The sequence below is a fragment of the Typopeltis vanoorti genome, chromosome 17 (genome assembly GCF_054136105.1).
Source record: "Typopeltis vanoorti isolate ZY-2024b chromosome 17, IOZ_Tvanoo_1.0, whole genome shotgun sequence".
Taxonomy (NCBI): Eukaryota; Metazoa; Arthropoda; class Arachnida; order Uropygi; family Thelyphonidae; genus Typopeltis; species Typopeltis vanoorti.
Genome location: NC_143565.1, coordinates 38,186,851 through 38,210,255, shown reverse-complemented (window position 1 = coordinate 38,210,255; position 23,405 = coordinate 38,186,851). Strand labels below are relative to the sequence as shown.

The following is a 23,405-nucleotide window of genomic DNA, read 5'->3' as shown; positions in this document are numbered from 1 at the left end:
AGTCTCAGTCATATCACCTCTCCTTCTTCTATGCACCAAACTCTGCAGTCCACATTCCCTCAGCCTGTCCTTATAACTAACATTGTTACAATCCTGTAACCATTATGTTATCTGCCTTTGTATCCTTTCCACAATTAATTTATCTCCTTCAAATCCTGGGGACCAAATCTGAGAACAATAGTCTAAGTGTGGCCTGATCAGGGTCTTATACAATGGAATGATAACTCTTTTATCTCTTCAGGTCAGCATCCTTCTCATTATTGCAGCAATGCTCTGTGTTACCTTCACCACCTTTGCAATATGTCCCCTGAATTTCAGGTTTCTATAAATCATCAACCCTAGATCCCAGATCTCTTGTCTCCCCTACTTCCTCCAATATAGCTCCTCCAATAGAGTATGCAGCGTCCCATCGATGTGTCCCAAACTTCAAGACTTTATATTTGCTGCATTAAACAATATCCTCATTCATTCACTCATCTGTCTAGTTTATTCAAATCCTCTTGCAGTGCTGCCACATCTGGACTATTACTAATAACCCTTCCAAGTTTCACATCATCTGCAAACAACTGAATATCCCCTGAAATCCATTGACAATGTCATTGATAATAAAGGTTAAACAATACAGGTCCCAGTACTGAGTTCTGTGGGACCCCCTCCCCCTTGTAACCTTCTGCATCCTTAATACTGCCCCACTATACACAACTCTCTGATACCTATCAGACAGCCAATCCTGAATCCAGTTGGGTAACCCGACATCTAAACCCATGTGCTGCAACTTAAATATCAGCTTATCATGTGGCACCCTGTTGAATGCCTTTGCAAAATTAAAAGAAAAAAAAATGGAAGTATATGCCTTTCCCTCATCAACTGCTCTTGTCACTTTATTTTAACAGGCAATCATATTACTAAAGCAAGAACACCCTTAACAAATCCATGTTGACTCTCATAGATAACATTACCCTCATATGCCCAATGCTTTATATGGTCCCTCACTAATTTCTCCAAGATCTTAACTAATAACTAAGATGAAACACAAACTGGCCTATAACTAGACACATCCAGTCTGTTACTGCCCTTATGCAATGGCACTATTTTACCTTCCTTCCATTCCTGTAGCAAGACTTTCATTGAGAAGCCTTGCTACGGGAATGGAAGGAAGGTAAAATTACCTTCCTTATGCAATTATGCAACTACTGCCCTTATGCAATGGCATATTTTACCTTCCTTCCATTCACATAGCAGGCCTTTCATTGAAAAGCCAGGTCAACGGAACTGTTAGTTCTTTACCACATTCTCTCAAAACAATACAGTTCCCAGTACTGAGCTTTGTGGGACCCCGCTTGTAACCTTCTGTCTCCTTAATACTGCCCCACCATACACATCTCTCTGATACCTATCAGACAGCCAATCCTGAATCCAGTTGAGTAACCCGACATCTAAACCCATGTGCTGCAACTTAAATATCAGCTTATCATGTGGCACCCTGTCGAATGCCTTTGCAAAATTCCATCCAGTCCTACAGCTTTACTGACATCCAGGGTACTCAGTATTTGGAACACACTCTCCTCTTGCACCTCGGACCTGCCCTATCCCTCTAGCATTAAAACACTTCTCCAGGATGAAATACTCCAATAGAGTGTTTATTCAACAACTCCGCTATTTCCTCTGCATCAGTCACTCTATTCTCATTTTTATCCCACAGTGTCATTCTTCCACAATCATTTCTCCTCCTACTGGCCACATAACTAAAAAATTATTTTTGGATCTGAGTGCCAGTCTCTTCTCATATTCCAGTTCCACCTTCCTTACCATATTAGTCACTCTCCTGGCCTGAGTCTTATATTCTTAATGCATCTGCTCTCCACCCCTCTCCTTAATTTCTTCCATAACCTCTTTTTCACCCGCAGTTCCTGTTTGATAGTGTTTGTCATCCACTTTACACCAAATTGCGTCCTTTTCTTCACTCATGGAATACAGCTTACTATTGCTGCTAACAAATATTCCTTCACAATTTCCCAAGCACTAATGATATCCTGGCCTTCCAATTCTGTCCTCCATAGAACTGCCCCAAGTTGATATCTAAGACTATTATAATCACCTGCCTTATAATTTCACATACGTTCCCTTTTCTTTGATACTCCTGCATGTCTATTCATCTTCCAAGTCAAAACCACACAGTCACTCTCTCTAATAGGGGGGAGTTGTCATCTCAGTTATTATCAGCTCTTCTGATGCTATGACCAAATTCAGAACTCTTGAATCTCTTGTTCCCTCTATTAAATGTTGCCTAAGACATCTGTCCTGCAAGAATTCCAGAAATTCCATTCCCTTATTACTACATGCATTTTCCTCTTCCCAACTTATACTGCTGTAGTTAAAATCTCCCATAACAATCATTCTTCTTGCACTTGCCAAGCAACTGCCTAAACATCTCCTGTTCCCCACCCTCTGCTCCTTGGCTTGTAGCAACATCTCACTAAATATCCTGTCTTGCCAACCTCTACCTCACATCATATGCTAAAACCGTTAGTGTCACTGCCTTCTAAAGCTTCCACTCTTTGAGGACATAAGTCATCACTTATCATAAGCAGTACTCCACCACTGCATTTTCAATTCCTATCCTGCCAAAAAATGCTGTACCCTGCTACTTCTATTTCTGTTATTATATCATCTTCTGTCAACCACATCTCGGAGATCCCAATAATCTTTGGTCAGGCTGATGCTATCAGTGCCACCAATTCATCTCCTTTTTTCTGGATACTCCTGGCATTAGTATAAAGCATAAAAATGGCATTGCTTCTGTACCTATCATTATCCCCTCCAGACTCCACTGGAATCAGTGTTACCCGATGTCGTTCCCCTTCACCGAAGCATCCATTCCCACAAGAGGCTTCCCCTTGCTACCATTCACCCTGGGATTCTAGTTTCTCTGCATTGACACACCAACTCGTTCAGAAAACAGCATTAAATGTGAACAAGAACTTCATAAACATTCACCACCCCTATGTGATCCCAGAGAGTTTGAAGCTCCTCAAAATGCAAATTAGGTTAAGCTTCCTACCAAAGAAAGCAACACAGGAAATCCGATGCAAACATAAAGCTGACATGACATAGACTCCATTTGCCCTTGAGCCCTGAAGACTACTCTTATGTCAAAACAGCTCATACTCCATTCCATTTTTTTTCTTTCATTTTTAAATTTAGTAGTTCATCCTTGATGTATTCTTCTGCTTGTAGATTGCATATTTTTAATCTCCACATTTGTAGTTTCCGTATATTTTTATCTCTATTTACCCCATCTGAAAAAAAAAAAGGAAGTTCTAATGTATTTTTAATCCAACCAATAGTCCTAAATAGGTTTTTATAGTTCATTACTCATACATCATGAAAATTATGGAAACAACTACCGTGTTAGAGTAAAAGTTTAGTTTAATATAAACCGAAATAAACCCTTGATGTTTCGACCTTCACATTAAGGTCATCATCTGGAGTATACACATATATACAAAGAAACAAGTGGCACTACAATCTACATGACATGCTAAAGTTACTGACCAACACATTACAACACATAACTTTACAATAAAAAAAACTTCCCATACACATAAAACACATTAACTCATACAGGTAATAAATACAAAATCATGTAGATCATGACCTTGCTAAGTACTTTTTGGTAATTTTTAAAAATTTTTTTCAGTTTTATTATTTTAATTTTTAAAATTTTATTTTTTATTTTAATTTTTCATCTTATTTTTATATTATTATTACTATTACTACTTTTAATATATTAAATTTTATTTAATATTCATTTATGAATAATTATTAATTTATTTTATATGTTAATTTATTTATTTATGTAAATTCATGCATTTCCTTCTTTCTTTTTTATCATTGTTCATTAAACCATGAGCACATCGTTAATGGAAGCTTATACCAAATCATCCTCCCCCTCCCACACACACAAACAAACATGGAAACTCAATTTATTATTCCACAAAACAGACAAATTGCTAATTAACTGCATGCAATTGATAGGCTATTGCTTTAGTTGTCTCAGCAATATTTCTAAATAATACATTCTCTGCAGATTAGGATTACTAAACAGAAATTTCTGAACTTTTGATTAAAAAAAAAAAAAATTTGGGGAGAACAAACTTGGACTATGATTCTATCCCAGGTATCTTTTCATAACAGTGAAATTTTTTTTGCAGATAAGCTGAATATTTTTAAAGGATCCCTAGACTTAACTTCAAAACAAAACAATATAGAATCAGATATCTGCAATAAATTCGATATAGAATATCTTAATGATGTAAGTAATTTATTCTGTAGAATTGCTGAGTATAAAATGTATATGCTTGCATTACAATGTTGGCAGCCTCAATAGATTCTCATTTTTCTGCTTCCCAAGATGGTTCATATTTCAAAATCTGGTGGAAAGCTATCAAAAATATTTTATATTATAAAAAAATGGTTCATTTATTTCTATTTCATTGGAATATGTGCAAAACTGCAACCTTGTACAATACAGTTTGAAAGTTGGAAAATAACATTACTTCAATCAGTTTGGGACACTTTCTTTTTGATTCAAATTAAAAAATTTAGGATCAAGAATATCCTCAAATGCACATGGCATTTCTGAGCATACTTGGGGAATTCAAGCATTATTCTACCTACAGTTTCATTTTATTCCCCTCTAACTTCTGTTTGTGTCACAACTCATTAAATTGAAGGCTGATATTTTCCGTAGTCATCAATGGTCATAATTTCATGACCTCGCGTATGAGAGTACAGTAGATAATACTGAAACTTGTGTTCCTGAATTCTGGTTTTTCTTGTCTGAAGTAGTGTAATTTCTGAGTTTTGCAATGTTAAAAACCTAAGTTTCTGGTAGGGAAAAACCTAACTTCCTGTACCAAAGATTGACTGAACTCAAGAATAAGCTGAAAATTTGGTTATAAAAAGGTCCTTTAGTTGGCAGTTAGAATAAAAACTATACTGGTCTTCTTCTGGAGATCTAGCATTATCGAAATGTTACCAGTAAACTACACAGCACCTATTTCATACATATTTTTTTTAAAATTGTCATATTTATTTTTTGAACATCTCTTGTAAATGACAAATTAATTTATGTATATATAACCTTCATTAAACTTGAGTTATTCAGATCTGTAGTTCAACATTTGTTGTTTTTGAGGATGACATATTTATATACACCATATTCATGATTTATCTTAGGTTTTGGTAAAGCAATAAATTTTTTATGCTGGAACTCATTTTATTTTTTTAAATATTTTAACTATGGGCAGTCAGAGTTAGCTTAAATTTTTAACTTTATAGTATCCTGAATTTGTTGTTTGCAGGCAGATGTTTCCCAACCAGTTAAAAAAATTCATGTAGAATATGCAAAAAAAGGATGTCAACCTGTAGTAATTGTACAATATGATCATGTTGTGCATATCTGGATAAAGGAAACAGAAAAGAATGAACTCTGGACACATTCTGCTTCTTATGTTGTAAATGAGGTATGAAAACAGTTAAAGCCTATCTTGTTAATCTAATGATAAATTGCAGTGCCCATTGAGAAATAATTCTTCAATAAATTTCCCTTAATTAGTTGCATTCAATTTTGTTATGAAGTTGAGACCCATTTTATCCTCCCAGTTGCTTTAAAAAGGATAAAATATATTCAACATTTAATAAGATTTTTGCATAATTTTTGTTTATTCACCTTTGCATAATATTAAACGATTAATAGAAATATATAAAAAAATATATATTTATGACAATTGGGGATATTATATGTCCTTATTTCATAGCCAAATGTTTAGAAACTTGTACAGAAAGGCTTAGGTGTTGTTCATTATCCATAATAAAGCTTAATGGTATAACTAACGCCAAGAGGGAAAAAATACGTTTATTAAACTCACTAATATTTCTCTGTTTTTCTACCCAGAATCATCAGTGCACAGTGATAATAGAGATAAACCAAGTAATTGTAGAAACAATTTAAATTATAACTGACACCTAATGCCCTTATGTGGAACCCTCTATGGGTCATCTGCAAAGTTAATTCAGAGAAGTCCAGCTATTAGGTCTTAAAATTATTGTCTCCCAGATCTTTGGTAAATTAATGTAACCATACATGTTGAGGTTGGAAGAGTACTTCATAGCTGATGCTGATTCTAAGAATTGCCTCTCAGACCTGTAACAACTTCTCTGAATTAACTTTTACGGTCCACATAAAATAGATAAAATATTTTATGTAGACTGTAACCAGGTCCGGACAGTTCATTGCTGACAATTAATTGCGGGAAAATTGATCACCGACAATTTATCGTGATAAAATTAATTGTGGGGAAAATTAATCGCACGACAATTCATCACAGATATATGTAAAAGAAAATGAAATATTTCCCATATAAGAAATATCTTAAAAAATATTTTTTAAAAAATTTAAAAATTTAAGAAATATTTTTAAAAAATGTAAGACATTTTTAAAAAATTTAAGAATAGCCTCCTAGTTGGTCGAGTGGATAGTGTATCTGCTCTCCATCCAAAAGGCTGTGGGCTCAAATCCCGCCGTGGATATGGATATTTGTGATTGTCATTGGAAATACTAGTGGTGGTTGGCGGTACATGGCATTGGTGTAGTTGCAGTCAGTTGGTGATCAAATGTTGAAGACAGAGTTGTAGAGCAGATGCCTTCCCTCGATGAGTACTTGGACTCCTGGAGGTGTCAAATAATAATAATAATATTTCGATTATACAAGGGTATTCTGAAACCTCGATCATAGATGGCAACACTATCGGCAAGATTATTTTTTCCTAAGTTGGTACATCTGTCATAAGCATCCATGTGAAATTGCAAGTCATTCTATCAAGCAGTTTTTTAATACAGCTGTCTGAAGCAAAAGTGTTCTGTATCCCTTGAAATAGATAAAATTGAGTATCGTGTAGTTATAAAAATTCTTTGTAAAAGAAGGTTTAATGCCAAAAGAAATTCATTCGAAGTTCATAAAAGTTTCCGTGTGTAGAAGCTTAAGTGTTGTGAGGACAGCATGTTGGAGGCGTAATGAATTGTATACAGCACACTTTCTGAGTACTGTATACAATCCATTAAGCATCCAACATGAGGTTCATAAAAGTTTATGGGCACTCTTCTCCTTCATTTTCGACAATTAAGAAATGGGCTGCCGAGTTTAAACATGGCCGTACCAGCCTTTAAGATGATCCACATGAAAGACGTCCAAAAAGTGTAACAACACCACAAATCATTGATCAAGTGCATGATATGGTATTGGATGACCGACGAGTCAAAGTGTATGAAATTGCTGAGACTATAGCATTTCAAAAGAACGTGTAGGATATATTTTGCATGAAGAATTGCAAATGAAAAAGCTTTCCGGAAGATGGGTGCCGCGCTTGCTCACAGCAGATCACAAACGCACTTGCATGAAAATCTCTGAACAGTGCTTGGGAGCGTTTTAACAAGAATAAAACTGATTTCGTGTGTCGATTTATTACTATGTATGAGACTTGGATTCACCATTATACACTAGAATCCAAACAGCGGTCAAAACAGTGGACAGAAGCCGGTTGTTCGGTGCCAAAGAAGACAAAGTCGGTTCCATCAGCAGGAAAGGTCATGGCATCGTGTTTTGGGATGCTAAAGGCATTTTGTTTATTAATTATCTTGAAAAGGATAAAACAATAACCGGGGAATATTATTCTGATCTTTTAACCAGACTAGACAAAAAAATTCATGAGAAAAGACCCGGTTTGCAGAAGCAAAAACTTATCTTTTATCAGGACAATGCACCTGCCACAAAGGTATTTTGGCAATGGGAAAATTAAGGGATCTGCACTATGAATTGTTGGAACATCCACCCTATTCCTCAGATTTGGCTCCCTCTGACTTTTATCTCTTCCCAAATCTAAAATTCTTCCTCGCTGGTCAGCATTTTTCTTTGAATCAAGAGTTCATTTCAGCTGCAGAGGGGTATTTTGCAGATCTTACTGAAAACCACTACAGGGACAGAATAATGGTGCTGGAGCATAACTTGAATAAATGTATTAGTCTTAAGTGAGATTATGTTGAAAAATAAAACTTCCAACATCTATCTCTAATCCACTTGCATTCTGATATGCTCTCTGGTACTCTCTCTCATACTTTCACGATAAAGGCAGGTTATTTTCTGTGGAAAGGAAAACTATACAAGCAGCTAGATGGGACTGCCGTGGGTTCCCCTCTTCCCCCCCCTCAAGCAAAAGGAGGGGGGTTTGAAATTTTATAATTTCAAAAATAATTTTGAAATTATAAATTCGTTTTTTTATTGTTAGGCCGAGAACTTTTCAGACCACCCTCGTGTATATATATATATATATATATATATATATATATCACATCTGGATGGGTGTCTAAGTGCACAGATATACATCTAACAGTTCGCAGAATAAATATTCTTAAATATGATGCCCTTTCTCCATATACCTATTCCAGTTTTGTAAATATTAATATTCCATCAGCAGAATCTGCAGTATTTAAGTAATGAAAAATATTTACAACTTTTTGAGATGAAACAGAAATTAGGAAACTCACCGATCAATAATATATTACTTTCATTGTAAAAGAATAAAAATATTATGAAAGTCTTAAAGATACCAAGCTATTTTAAACCTGGTTTTACTCCATTTCCCAAGTAAGCAAACAGACAAATAAGTCAAGTTTGCATCTGCACGTAATGCAAATTTAGCTGACCCTGCAGGTAGTTGGTATTTGCAGGTATTTGTCTGTTTGCTTACTTGGGAAATGGAGTAAAACCCGGGTTAAAATAGCTTGGTATCTTTAACATTTATTATACCCAAGGTAAAATACTTTCTACATTATGAAAGTCTAAACAAATAATACATAAATACATAAAAAAACTATATTTTTTGAAATTTCTCTTGCACTGCATTTACTTTTTGTATATCGGTATTAATGCAATATCATTTCAATTTTCTAGCAAATAATGCTTTAAGCGAATTTTTTCTGCGATGAATTTTTCTTTCGATGAATTGTCCGTGAACCTACTGTAACTATTGGCTAAAAAGGTGTTGCAAAGGTCCCTTTGCTTGAGGGGGTGGGGGTTAGAGGGGAACCCATGGCAGTCCCATCTACCTGCTTGTATAATTTTCCTTTCCACAGAAAATGACCTGCCTTTATGGTGGAAGTATGAGAGAGAATACTGGAGAGCATATGAGAATGCAAGTGGATTAGAGATAGATGTTGGAAGTTTTTCCACTTGGTTATACTATAAATTAAAGATGCCAAGAAATTATGGAGGCTACCTGTTGAAGCGGTTTCTTTTAATAATTAAGAACCAGTATTAGTAATGTTCTTATGGACTTCAATACTATTGAATACAATTAAAAAAAAAATGTGTTACCTAGCAATCCCACCACTTATAAGCTTCTAGATTCTGATCCTACTAATTAAGGAAAAAAAAAAACTTAGAAAATGTCACAACTTGGAAACTCGAGTTGTGACATTTTTTGTTGTGCCCGAAACTCAAGTTGTGTCCGAATTTTTTTTTTTTTTTAAATAAACTATTTTAGTTTCTGCTCTCCCCATCATGAGTATATCTAAAGATTTATAAACTCATTTCCATTTCTGACATTTAATAATGTTTTCTTCCCCAACATCATAGCATCCATACTGTTTACTTCACTTGGAAGGACACTATATATAAACAGATAGAGGGTACAACCATGGGCTCACCTTTTCTCTCCTTTTACTAATTTCTGTATGGAGTATTTTGAAAATAACATGCCATTCTCAGACCTTCTACCTACAAAACCTTTTCATCTAAGAATTAATTATAAATAGGACTGTAAGTAATCCAAGATCTTAACTCTAATATAACAACTCTCATGTTAAATTAGGACACCACTTTTACTGTAATAAAACTATCTTTATGAGTTTGTTCTCTGATGATGTTATAAATACAATATTGCTTTGATGTAGGTTTTTTTCTGCTACAGATCAGGCCAGTAGAATAACGGTTGATCAAATCATTGTGTTTTTGGCACACTGTTTGAAATATAATATAGCTTGTCTCTGTGTATATATATATATACTCCAGAAGATGACCTTAATATAGAGGTCAAAACATCTGGAAATGAAAGTAATTAATGAAATAAAGAGCCAAAAGGCTTCCATTCAGCAATGTAAAAATTATTTAAATGAAGGGGATATTTAATCCCACATTATTTAAAAGCTGAATAAGAAACTCTAAGATAGAAATCAGAGAGTTTCATGCTGAATATAGTAAGCTATAAAAGTTTGGCGAGTCCAAGCGTAAAAAAACACCTGGGTAGTACAATATACCGGGCAACTCATAGTAAAGGTGGATAAAGCTAGGATCACTGTTCTTAGTATTAACTTTAATGTAAAACTCATCCCCTAGTATGTTGTTTTACATTAAGGGAGATAGGTCACTACCCAGACCGGTTTCAACCTTTATTGAGGTCTCATCAGTGAGTAGGTAGACCAATAAATACCAAGATTGTAGTGGTAATAGCTTTAATACTTTACAGTACGAGTTGTTAAAGAGGTAGATTTATTGGTCTACCTACTCACTGATGAGACCTCAATAAAGGTTGAAACCGGTCTGGGTATTGTCCTATCTCCCTTATTGTAAAACAACATACATCTCCTAGGGCAGGGGTGTTCAACTCGTCGATCTCTTGTGTATTCCTCCTTACTTACAAATTTAATTAAAACTAAAAACATAATATTTTATTTATCATTATTTTGTATTATTTTTAATTCGCTTTAAGTGTATCTATTGTTTATTTATTTTTCGTTAAAATTGTCAAATCAGTAATTTTCTTGTAAGTCTGGGTAAATGAATTAATTTGAATCAGTGGAAGTCAAACGGTGATCCGAGTGAATACGATTATAAGCAAAGTGTAAAAACTCGATCGTAGTAACTTAAATATTAAATATTCCAAAGCACATTACATCAATTTTTTACTTAGGTTAAGTCCCATGTGAATATTGTAAAAAAATAAACTTTATTTGTCTCGATATAGTTTGTATTAGATGTTTTTGTAAATAACTCTTTTGAAGCTAACTGTATATACTGCTTTAATAAGAATATGTTAGAGTGTTAAAAACAAAGGCAATGTTTTTGTTGCCGAAGCTGTACGTGGCGGCATTAGAAAGATTGTTATTGAAACTTGTATGTATGAGAAAGTCTTGCAGGCTCTAAGTGTAAACATCTCTGAAATTAGTCAGAAAGAGAGAATGATATAATCACGTAATCACAAGAAAGATATTTATTTAACCAAATATTTCGGTCTGGAAATAGCAGACCATCGTCGGTGGTATTACAAGAACAGTTTAAAAAATATACAAGCTAGAATATTCTAGCTTGTATATATTTTTTAAACTGTTCTTGTAATACCACCAACGATGGTCTGCTATTTCCAGACCGAAATATTTGGTTAAATAAATATCTTTCTTGTGATTACGTGATTATATCATTCAGTCTTATGTCGCAAGTATCCTTAAAACAACTAGTCAGAAAGAGTTCAAACAACTTTCCGATGGCCAGCAACTTACAATCAAAAGAAAGTGGCGGAGAACAAAAGGCATGCCGATCTTGAAACTTAAGATGAAAGACTCATATCGATTCTTTGTGGGTTGCCAAACTTCATGCAAGGTCTCAGAGGAGGCCTAATAAAAAGGGACTGAAGCAAGCAGAAGGGGTCCCAGTTCCAGAATTGCTGTCAGAGAGGAAGCCGCCCGGTCCAGAGTCACCGTCAGAGAGACTGCCCGGATCTATGTTGCTTGAGAGAGGAGTTTCCCGCTTCCAGAAAGGAGCTTCTAGGTTCAAGACGTCGCTAGAGAGAGTAATTCTAGGCCACAGACAAGGTTTCAAATTGCCGAAAGGAAGAGTTCCAATTGCTGGAGAAAAGTTTCCAGGCCAGGTTAATGTCAGACATTCACCAATGTGTTGTATTTTCATTACAATTTGATGAATCAAACGACTCACTGATATTGCTCAGTTAATGGTATTTCAAGATTATTCAAGTAAAGAAGAACTTTTGAAAATAATACCATTATTGGGAAGGACTAGGGGAGAAGACATTTTTTCGGCATTTGATGAATTTGTGAAACAACACAAACTTCCGCTTTTTAAACTTGTGTCTATTACTACTGATGGTGCTCCTGCAATGATAGGTAATAAATCAGGCTTCATTTCATTATGTAAAAACGATGACAAATATCCAGAATTTTTAATGTACCACTGTATTATTCACCAACAAGTACTGTGTAGTAAAAGATTAAACACAAAAGATGCTTTGAATATTACATTTAAAATTGTAAATTCTGTTCGAGGAAAAGCCTTGCAACGGCGGTTATTTAAATTACAGGCAGATGATGATAGGGAACTTCTGTTGTACAATAATGTTCGCTGACTCAGCAGAAGTCAATTTTTAGAAAGATTTCTTGTATTAATTAATGATATAAAAATTTTTCTTGATGAAAATGGAGATATATATCCACAATTAAGTGATAAAAGATGGTTGAAAAAGGAAAAGTTGGTCCTTGTTGGGGATCTAAATAGTAGAGTAGGAAATGATTGTGAGACATACAAAAATATTTTGGGAAAATTTGGAGAAAAGAGCAAAGCTAATAATAATGGCAAATATCTGTTGGATTTCTGCTCAGGACATGGACTGGTTATTACTAACACCATGTTCCAACATAAAAATGTGCACAAATTCACATGGAGAGAAGAGGCTAGGAATAAGAAAAGTCTCATTGACTATGTTATTGTTGATAGTGATGTTTTCTCCCTGGTGCAGGACACCAGAGTGTACAGAGGATTTGAAATTGGAAGTGATCACTATTTAGTCTTGAGCAGGATAAAATTGAATTTCATATTGAAAAGAATAACATGTAAGAAAGTTTTAAAGCGAATAAAAGTTGAGCAGCTCTCAGATGTGAACTGTAGACTAAAATACAGAAATATTATTGAAAAGAAAATGAAAGAGTTTGAGAACAGGAATCAAGCCTTGGAGATTCAGTGGCAAACTCTGAAGGAAACATTGATTGATTCTGCCAGAGAGGCATGTGGTGAGGTTATCTGTAAGGATAAAAAAATCAGAACTCCCTGGTGGACACAGGAAGTTAAAGAGACAGTGAAGGAAAAGAAGAAAGCATATCAAAAGTTCCTGGCAAATAAGTCAGCTTTTACTCTTACAGAATACAGAGACAAATGTAAGAAAGCTAAACAGTGTGTAAAACTAGCTAAACAAAAGTCATGGGAGGACTTTGGCAAGAATATAGAAAATAAATATCAAGAAGGTGGCAAAATATTCTGGAGGTTGTTGAAGAAGCTTAGGAATGGAGGAAAGAGTGCTGTAAAAGGAATTAGAGATGATAAAGGTGAAATGAAAACAGGAGAAAAAGATATCCTTGAAGTATGGAGTAATTACTTTGAAAAACTGCTAAATGAAACAAGCAGTGATGACAGCACAGTGATAAAAAACACTGACCAGGCATGCAGTCAGGAATACATATCCATACTTGAAGTAGAAAAAGCCATCAAAGGCTTGAAATGTGGAAAGGCAGCAGGGGTAGATGATATTCGACCAGAAATGCTGAAGTATGGTGGTATAAGAGTCTTACAGTGGCTGCACTGTATAGTTCAGAAAGCCTGGACAGAGGGACGAATTCCCGATGATTGGAGTAGAGCTCTCATAGTACCCATATATAAAAAGGGAAATAAAACTGAATGTGAGAATTACAGAGGTATTTCCCTACTGAGTGTTCCTGGCAAGATCTATGCAAGTATACTTGAGAAACGGTTGAGAAGAATTGTGGAAGAAAAGCTTGGTGAAGAACAAGTTGGATTCAGGCCAAATAGAGGCTGTCAGGATCAGATCTTCACTTTACGACAAATAGTCGAGAAAGCATGGGAATATAACAAAGATCTGTATTTAAGTTTTGTCGATTTGGAAAAGGCATATGACAAGGTGCCAAGAGAGAAGCTATTCAATACACTGCAGTTATATGGTGTCAATGGGGCATTATATCAAGCAATACTTAGTCTTTATTTGAGTTGTGAGTCAGCAGTTAGAATTGAAGGAAGTACAGGAAGATGGTTTAATGTTAAATCTGGTGTGAGACAAGGATGTACATTATCCCCTTTGTTATTCATTATCTATATGGATCACATTATGAAGGAATGTGGTATTAAACCTGATATCAAAATTGGAGATGTTAATGTCAGCTCTTTGCTTTATGCGGATGATGTTATACTTCTAAATAAATCCGCTAAAAGTCTGCAAGATTCTCTGACGATAATTGAATAGCTGTTGTAATAGATATGGTATGAAGGTCAGCAATAAAAAGACAAAGACAATGAAAATAGGCAGAATCATTGAAAATGTCAACTGTGTTGTGAATGGAGAACCTGTGGAACAAGTAAAACATTTCAGCTACTTAGGCACAATTTTTACTGAAGATGGTAAATTAAATATAGAAATAGACAACAGAATCAGCAAAGCTAGTATGGTGGGAAGTCAATTGAATAAATTCATATGGAATAAGAAAGAAATTAGTCGGAACACTAAATTAGCTGTATACAAGACTGTGTTCAAACCAATTTTAACTTATGGATCTGAGAACTGGGTCAGAAGTAAAACACTTGACCAAAGACTAGAGACTGCAGATATGAGAGTCCTGAGAAAGATTAGAGGCGTGAACAGATGGCATCAATGGCAATATCATATTAAAAATGAGGATATTAGGAAAGAACTTGACATTGTCAGCATCCAGGAATGCGTTAGCAGAGCTAATCTCAGATGGTATGGTCACTTAAATAGAATGGGAGAGGAAAGATTAGCAAAACAAGTGTTCTCTGCCATTTTGGCAGGAAAACGACCCAGTGGAAGACCAAGATATAGGTGGATTGATACGGTACAAAGTGCCTTAGACGATAGAAATATAAGATCTGATAATGTTGGAGTCTTGACAAGTAACAGACTGATTTGGAGGAAAATTGTAGATAGGAAGTTAGTAATGATGTAATTTTTTCATGTAGTACTGTCATATCCTGTACACCCCTTGAGGGTACATGGCAGGAATTTGATGATGATGATGAAGATGGTTGTTACACTTATCATTTTTAGTAGATTTCTGTACAGAATTAAGCAATTTAAATTTAGAGTTACAAGGTAGAGATAAAAATTTAATTGACATGTTAAGTTCAATAAAAACTTTCCAACAATACTTACTTTTATTAAAGAAAAATATGAATGACCACGAATTTTGACATCTCCCATATTTATTAAAATTTTTTGAACAAAATCAAGAAATGCTTCGTTATGATTTGAAAGAATTTATTCGTGAAGTAGAATTAGTTGAGGAAGAAATAAATTCAAGATTTAAAGATTTTAATAAAACCAAAATGATTGTATCTTTTATCAATAAGTCATTTCAAGAAAACTTGAACATCACAGAAATTTAAAATAAAATTAGTGGACTGTTTGATATAAACCAAGCTGAAGTAGAACTTGAGATAATAAACATTCACAATAGTTTATATTTAAAATCAATAAACAATGAAGTCATTTGGAAGTATGTACATGAAAAATTCCCAGTATTAACTGATATTGCGCAAAAAATTTTGTCGTTTTTCGGATCGACATACTTGTCAGAATCTGCTTTTTCAAATATGACTGTCATAAAAAATCAATTAAGAAACCAAATTACAAATGATCATTCGAATGATTGTCTGCGACTGGCCACTTCTTCATATCAACTTGACTATGAAAATATTGCGAGGTCCAAACAATGCCAAATTCCACATTAACTTTTTTTTTTTAAATTAACCAGCATTTCCTGTAACTTGTGAGTTTGTAATCAATCTGTTGTTTTTTCTAACTTTGGTTTTCCAAAATAGAGAAATAAATATTTTATTCCAATATATTTGTTTGTTTTTTTCATCATCATCAAATTCCTGCCATGTACCCTTGTTGTATCGCTTTCTTGTTTTTTATTGTACAATGGTTGTATTTTATTCAATCTTTTCTAACCTCAACCTTTTTCTATTTTAACCTTATTCTACCAATATCCTACCGGCTGCTTTATTTATGTTGTATCGCCGATTTCTTCCTTATCACAACTGTTTTAACCTGTTATGCTATATCACCATAATACACTCTATCGGGTAGCACGTGGTACCTCTGAGGGAAAATGGAATTTCCTCGAGAACGAGGCAGTACCAGAGTATCAGAGTGTCTGAGATTTACCTGTAGTAAAACGCCAAGAAATTTATTTGTCTCGCTGCGCCACTTAGCGCTATTAGATTATTAATATTAACAACCAAGAGGTAATCTCAGGACAGTACTTAATGATACCTATCAACTCTGCAGTCGTGACCAAAATTTACTCTTTTCTAATATCCCGCATAGGTTCGCATTAATATTTTATAAGCGGTGCATCAGATTCCAGAAATCACAGAAAGTCTTTGTTAGAATCAAAAGCAAGGTTTATTATACTCAAAAGTTGATACACATAATAACATAAATTAAAATCCCATCTTAAGGGAGTTCCAGACAAGGTATATAATATTCAAACACTACTATTACACTTATAAAGTATTATACAGTAGCTTCCTAAAGTAAGAATTATATTAACCTTCGCTAATGCATTAGTCATGTACTATTATCACAATCAATCTAAAACTCCGTAGCTCTGTCAGTCTACACAAGATAACATTCATATCTTTCACAATCCCATCTTAAGGGAGTTCCAGACAAGGTATATAATATTCAAACACTACTATTACACTTATAAAGTATTATACAGTAGCTTCCTAAAGTAAGAATTATATTAACCTTCGCTAATGCATTAGTCATGTACTATTATCACAATCAATCTAAAACTCCGTAGCTCTGTCAGTCTACACAAGATAACATTCATATCTTTCACAATCTCTTTATATTATGCCAATTCTTTACTCTAACATATCCTTAACTTCATTCAATATAAAAGCGAACTTAAACACAACGACAGATAGTAAGATTAAATTCAATATCCCTCTAAACTGATAGCAATACAATCTTATCCTATATCATTAATGTTCCTTTTCCATAACAAAATAACATGGCATATATTCTGTTAAACACAAACAAAGTTTACTTATCTTCAACTTTCGGTTCTTTAGTGCTTCATAGGTTCACAGAAAACTGGCCTTCTGTGGACAGCCAGACTTGCTTCTTTTCACGGAGAATACGGCTGCCAAGACCGTAGCTGCCTATCGTGAGCCATCTGCCATCGAGGGCACTAGCACCTCACGCCACCACGAGGGACAAACACACAGGAGATCCAGGGACAAAAGCTTGTTAAAGGGTCGCATGACCCTTATATTTCCCTCTTTTCTTCTTGGCGATTCTCACCCTTTTCGATGTCCAGCCAACTCACACGTGCTACTATGTCATGGCGTCCATTATCACTCCCCTGCTATCGCACGTACGCTGACGTCACGTTGTTTGCTTGCGGCGAGCCGCTTCCTCGCTTTATGACTCAGTAACCTTTGGACTTGACCCCCCCCAACTGTTGAATTTGAGCTTACATTTTATAATTCTTTTATACATATTTTATAATGCTCTGCTAATGTTTTACACTTTCAATATTAAATTAACCACATTCGTGAATGGCACAAAATACATACTTATTTACCCTTTCATTAAAGAACTCACTTGATTTATATATACATAATACTTATTCTACACTTAGAGGCAATTTATTGTATTTATCTCATTCTTTTGTTTGGAAAAGCTCGTTAGACTGTAATAAGATAGGAATACATAAACTTCCGCTCTATCACAATCTAACATCCTCAAGGGGGGTGTACCGGACGTGATAGTACTACATGAAAAACATTACATCATTACTAACTTCCTATCTACAATTTTCCTCCAAATCAGTCTGTTACTTGTAAAGACTCCAACATTACCAGATCTTATATTTCTATCGTCTAAGGCACTTTGTACCGTATTAATCCACCCATATTATGGTCTTCCTCTGGGTCGTTTTCCTGCCAACCTGGCAGAGAACACTTGTTTTGCTAATCTTTTTTCGCCCATTCAGTTAAAGTGACCATACCACCTGAGATTAGCTCTGCTAACACATTCCTGGATGCTGACAATGTCAAGTTCTTTCCTAATATCCTCATTTTTAATATGATATTGCCATTGATGCCATCTGTTCACCCCTATAATCTTTCTCAGGACTCACATATCTGCAGTCTCTAGTCTTTGGTCAAGTGTTTTACTTCTGACTCAGCTCTCAGATCCATAAGTTAAAATTGGTTTGAACACTGTCTTGTATACAGCTAATTTAGTGTTCTGACTAATTTCTTTCTTATTCCATATGAATTTATTCAATTGACTTCCCACCATACCAGCTTTGCTGATTCTGTTGTCTATTTCTATATTTAATTTACCATCTTCACTAAAAATCGTGCCTATGTAGCTGAAATGTTTTACTTGTTCCACAGGTTCTCCATTCACAACACAGTTGACATTTTCAATGATTCTGCCTATTTTCATTGTCTTTGTCTTTTTAATGCTGACCTTCATGACATTCGGGCGCAAACAAAGTTTGTGCCCGAAAGTATCTTCAGGACTGGGGTAAGGTGGTACAACACCGGGAAACTCGTTGCTCACATTTGGATAAAGGATTAAACTAAATTTATTATAGTCTAACCAAGTGAAAAATAAACTTTCAACATCTTTCTCTAAATCCAGAGTAATTTAATAAAAAGGTGGCACACCATTTGGCAACTCCTAATGCTTCTGCCTGGTATCTCCACTCGAGCCTGGCTCCCACTGAAGAGACCTCAATAAAGGTAGAAACTAGTCTGGGTAGTGGCCCTTCCCTTAATGCTTGATATTATACATATCCGCAAGATGTGTTTTGCATTATGGGAGATACTGAGATAGGAGTGTTGTGAGCTTGCTCCACCTTTGCAACGAGTTTCCTGGTGTTGTACCACCTTACCCCAGTCCTGAAGATACTTTCAGGCGTAAACTTTGTTTGCTCACACTTGGATAAAGGATTAAACTAAATTTATTATAGTCTAACCAAGTGAAGAATAAACTTTCTTACATTTGTCTCTGTATTCTCTAAGAGCACAAGCTGATTTATTTGGCAGGAACTTTTGATATGCTTTCTTCTTTTCCTTCACTGCCTCTTTAACTTCCTATGTCCACCATGGAGTTCTAATTTTTCTATCCTTGCAGACAACTTCACCACGTGCCTCTCTCTAGCTGAATCAATCAGGGCTTTCTTCAAGGCTTACCACTGAATCTCCAAGATTTGATTCCTATTCACAAACACTTTAATTTTTTCTTCAATAATCTTTGTGTATTTTAATCTACAGTTCACATCTGAGAGCTACTCAACTTTTATTCGCTTTAAAACTTTCTTACATATTATTCTTTTCAATATGAAATTCAATTTTATCCTGCTGAAGACTAAATAGTGATCACTTCCAATTTCAAATCCTCTGTACACTCTGGTGTCCTGCACTAGGGAAAAAACATCACTATCGACAATAGCATAGTCAATGAGACTTTTCTTATTCCTAGCCTCTTCTCTCCATGTGAATTTGTGCACATTTTTATGTTGGAACATGGTGTTAATAATAACCAGTCCATGTCCTGCGCAGAAATCCAACAGATATTTGCCATTATTATTAGCTTTGCTCTTTTCTCCAAATTTTCCCAAAATATTTCTGTATGTCTCACAATAATTTCCTACTCTGCTATTTAGCTCCTCAACAAGGACCAACTTTTCCTTTTTCATTGTGTCAGTTGCTTTTTCTAAAAAAGCCTCAAAAAATTCCTCCACTTCTACCTTAGTAGAACCTTCTGTTGGACCATAGGCACAAATAAGTCTCATTGTCCAGTTCCCCATTCTCATATTTGCCCACATTACCACATCACTTGAGACTGCCTGCTATTCAAGAAGATTAGCCTCGTATTTTGTGTTGAATACTATGGCTACTCCTTCTTTTCCTTGATTGTCATTGCCTGAATATAACATTTTGTATTTATTGCTCAGAACGATCTCACCAGTTTTTGTCTTTTTTCTTTCAGTCACCCCTATTATGTCGATCTGGTACTTATCTAATTCCTCTGCTAGCTGCATATCTTTGCAATTCAGGCTTCTTATGTTGATAGTACCGATCCTTAACTCTGGTGATGTAGTTGGGATGTGCTTTCAGATTTGTTCCAGTAACTGACTTTTCGCTGTTTGCCCTGGTTCCCTGGCTAAAACAATGGGGGCCTTGTTTAACTGGGCAATGCCACAGCCGGCATGAAATTTTGTCATGTTGTACCATCATTTTGTATTTTGGTTTAAGCCAATAAGAATACACTTTGGTCAGCTAAATCCCAAATTGCCAGCCCATCCTCGTTCGTTCAGTATCCAAGTAGATGCCCAACAGGGTGCACCATGAGAAGGTGAGGATTGGACATTAGGTCAGAAGCCCTGGTCGGCTCTCCGCATTCCTTTAAAGGCTATGTGGAGGTCTCCTCTCAGTTATACAGCTTTGACCCTTAATCACCCTGTTTGCTTGTTTTTTTGTTGTATTAAAATAATTAAAAGTGATAAATAAATTTTTAAATATACAAATAAAGTTTTTACTTGTGTATTTTTTTAGTTATTTATTTTTAATTGTTTATTTGTGCATAATCAGATATCAGGTTGGGGGAACATGATCTATATAAGAGAGTAGATCGCCGAATAACTTTTTATAGAAAAGTAGCTCATGTAGTAAAAAAGGTTGAACACCACTGTCCTAGGGGATGAGTTTTTTAAGAATAGTGATCCTAGCTTTATTCACCTTTACTACGAGTTGCCCAGTATTGTACTACTCTGGTGTTTGCTTACGCTTGGACTCGCCGAACTTTTATAGCTTGCTATATTCGGCATGAAACTCTGATTTCTATCTTAGAGTTTCTTATTCGTCTTTGAAATAATGTGGGATTAAATATTCCCTTAATTTAAATAATGAAAGTAATTATTTCTAACATGGTTGTAGTCTCCATAATTTGTCTGAAATGAAAAATGTCTAAGATACATTGATATGTTCTTCATTTGGCCACATGTCTCAGAAATACTGCTCTTTCTTCCTACACTTCAATACTCCAGAATCCAGTTTACTATAGAAAATAGAATATTGCAAAAGTTGTCTCTTTTCCAGACACTCTAATCATATCTTCCTGACAACTCTTTCTTTCTCAGTTTACAGGAACAGGAGGAGAGGAAAAAAAAAAAAAACTTACATGCATATACAGAATTTCCCATCATTCTCCCCCTTCCCCCCCTCCAACAATATGGTATTGTAAAAATCCTTCCTACCAGGCTTCCTACACTGCTGAACTTTCCTTTATTTGCTGTACGTTCCTGTCTTACACCTACAGTGCCAAAACAGATTTACAAAATCATTGTTTCTCCCATCATCTCTGGAGCACTTTAGAAAAAATAGCCAGAACTTAGAAAAATCTCTGCACTGCTTTCAACCCTCATATGGAGCTGGCTGCCTTTATACATTCTCCTATTGATCAACTCCCTCTCCCCTGTATGCATCAGGTGTGTACAAGGTTCCTTGTTCTTGCAGCTTGTTATGTTATGGATAAAGTGGGAGATTTGCAAGTATTCACTTTGAAGAACACAAAGAATACATCTGCCACCACAACTGTGGTCAGGTCTAACTGACCATGTCTTTGGATACTTTGCACAGAATCAAATGGGAAAAAAAAAAAAAACTAATTTGCTTTGCTACTTTACATATGAACTTGAAAGTTTTTTTTGGAATCAGCAGCAGATTTTTAAAAAAAATCAATCAAAATTAAATATACGTAGTTGTGTTAAACTTCCCAAAGATTTGGGAAACATTCATTTTCAGACCTCCCACCTTACTGCCAGAGCTTGTTACCAGCATCCATAGAAGGTGAACATGCCCATCTTAGGGCTTTTTGCTTCTAGTATAACATCTTCCACTTATTTTGTGTTATTTCAATTTTTATAATGTATCTCAAAAGATGTATCAGACAAAATATTGTAACTATTGAACATAAACCAGTGTTTAGGTATTTCTTTGCACTGTTCACATTCCATTAAATCTAATTATGAGGTTAAACATCACCTGAGCTGTAATATACATCTATAATTTATCCTATCTTTTCAGATTTTGGCTGTGGTTTCTTTTTCCCTGCCTAATCACCTTTATCATCACATATCCTATATAACTTTACAAACATAGCTATTCCCCTTAGCCAGGGGCCATCCCATTCCTCTGTGACCATCCTAACCTGCATTCACTACTGCTTCTGAACCACTTTCCTTATGCTGTGTCTCCCTGTCCACTCTGACTCCTTCCTGTTTCACTATCTATTTTTGCATTCTTGTTCTCTCAACCTCAACTCTCTCACACTTTTACTCTTCATTCACTGGCACTTCTTTTACATCTCCTCTTACTTTTCTTTTCCTCTGTCTTTTGTTCACATCACTTATTACACTTTTTTTCAACCGGAGTCTCTCCAGTTGACTCACACCAAATGCAATCCATTACTTTTGTAAAAATTCATTCTTCTCTCAAATGCATCCCGAACATTAAAAACATCATGCCTTTCTCCTTGCACTGCCAACATATCATCCATGATTTTTGATCAGCATCTGACTCATCATTGTCATTTCATGTATAGAAGCATTAGAGAGTAGCTAGAAGTGAGTGACCAAAATGGGTTTTGAAGTTGAATTAATAGGTGGTAAAGAGAAATATGATAGATATAATAGAAAGTTGTGAAAAGAGTTTTTTAGAGTAGGTGCTGAAGAAATTTTTCAGTAGATAACTGGATGGAAAAGAACAAGTTATCAATCCCTGTGGCGTTAGTTTAAGAGTGAGGACTAGATTTTTTGTGCATTGAGAGTTGTAAATAAGTGGAATAAATTGCCAAAGGAAATTCTAAGTGAATGAGTTTAAGGAGAAGCACGATTGGCATTGCAGTTAGTGTGGGCTTTTCTGTGATGAGTCTTCAGACTTATGGAGATGTCCTAATAATAACATAGTAATAAAAATATAAAACATAATATATAAAAATAAATAATAAAATAAAATGTAAAATATAATAGTAAAAAAATATAAACACTATTTTAAAATAAAAAAACTGCAAGAGATAATACAAATCATATACAAAATTTTCTATAACACACTCCCTCATACCAGTTAGTTCATAAGTTCTCTGAAGTGGTGCAAATGTTAGCTAGAAATGAAATTTCTTGTGTAATTCCCTATTCATGTTGTTCAGAACATCACTTCTACAGA

General features: G+C 35.0%; 1 protein-coding gene across 1 annotated transcript in view; it reads left to right on the top strand.

Moving 5' to 3' along the window:
• LOC150097301 (uncharacterized) overlaps positions 1–23,405 on the top strand; it is a 178,898-nt gene that overhangs the window by 61,828 nt on the left and 93,665 nt on the right. Inside the window, exon 5 of the mRNA XM_090407640.1 lies at positions 5,367–5,528. Coding sequence (XP_090263766.1) covers positions 5,367–5,528 — 162 coding nt within the window. The remainder of the gene's footprint in view (positions 1–5,366; positions 5,529–23,405) is intronic.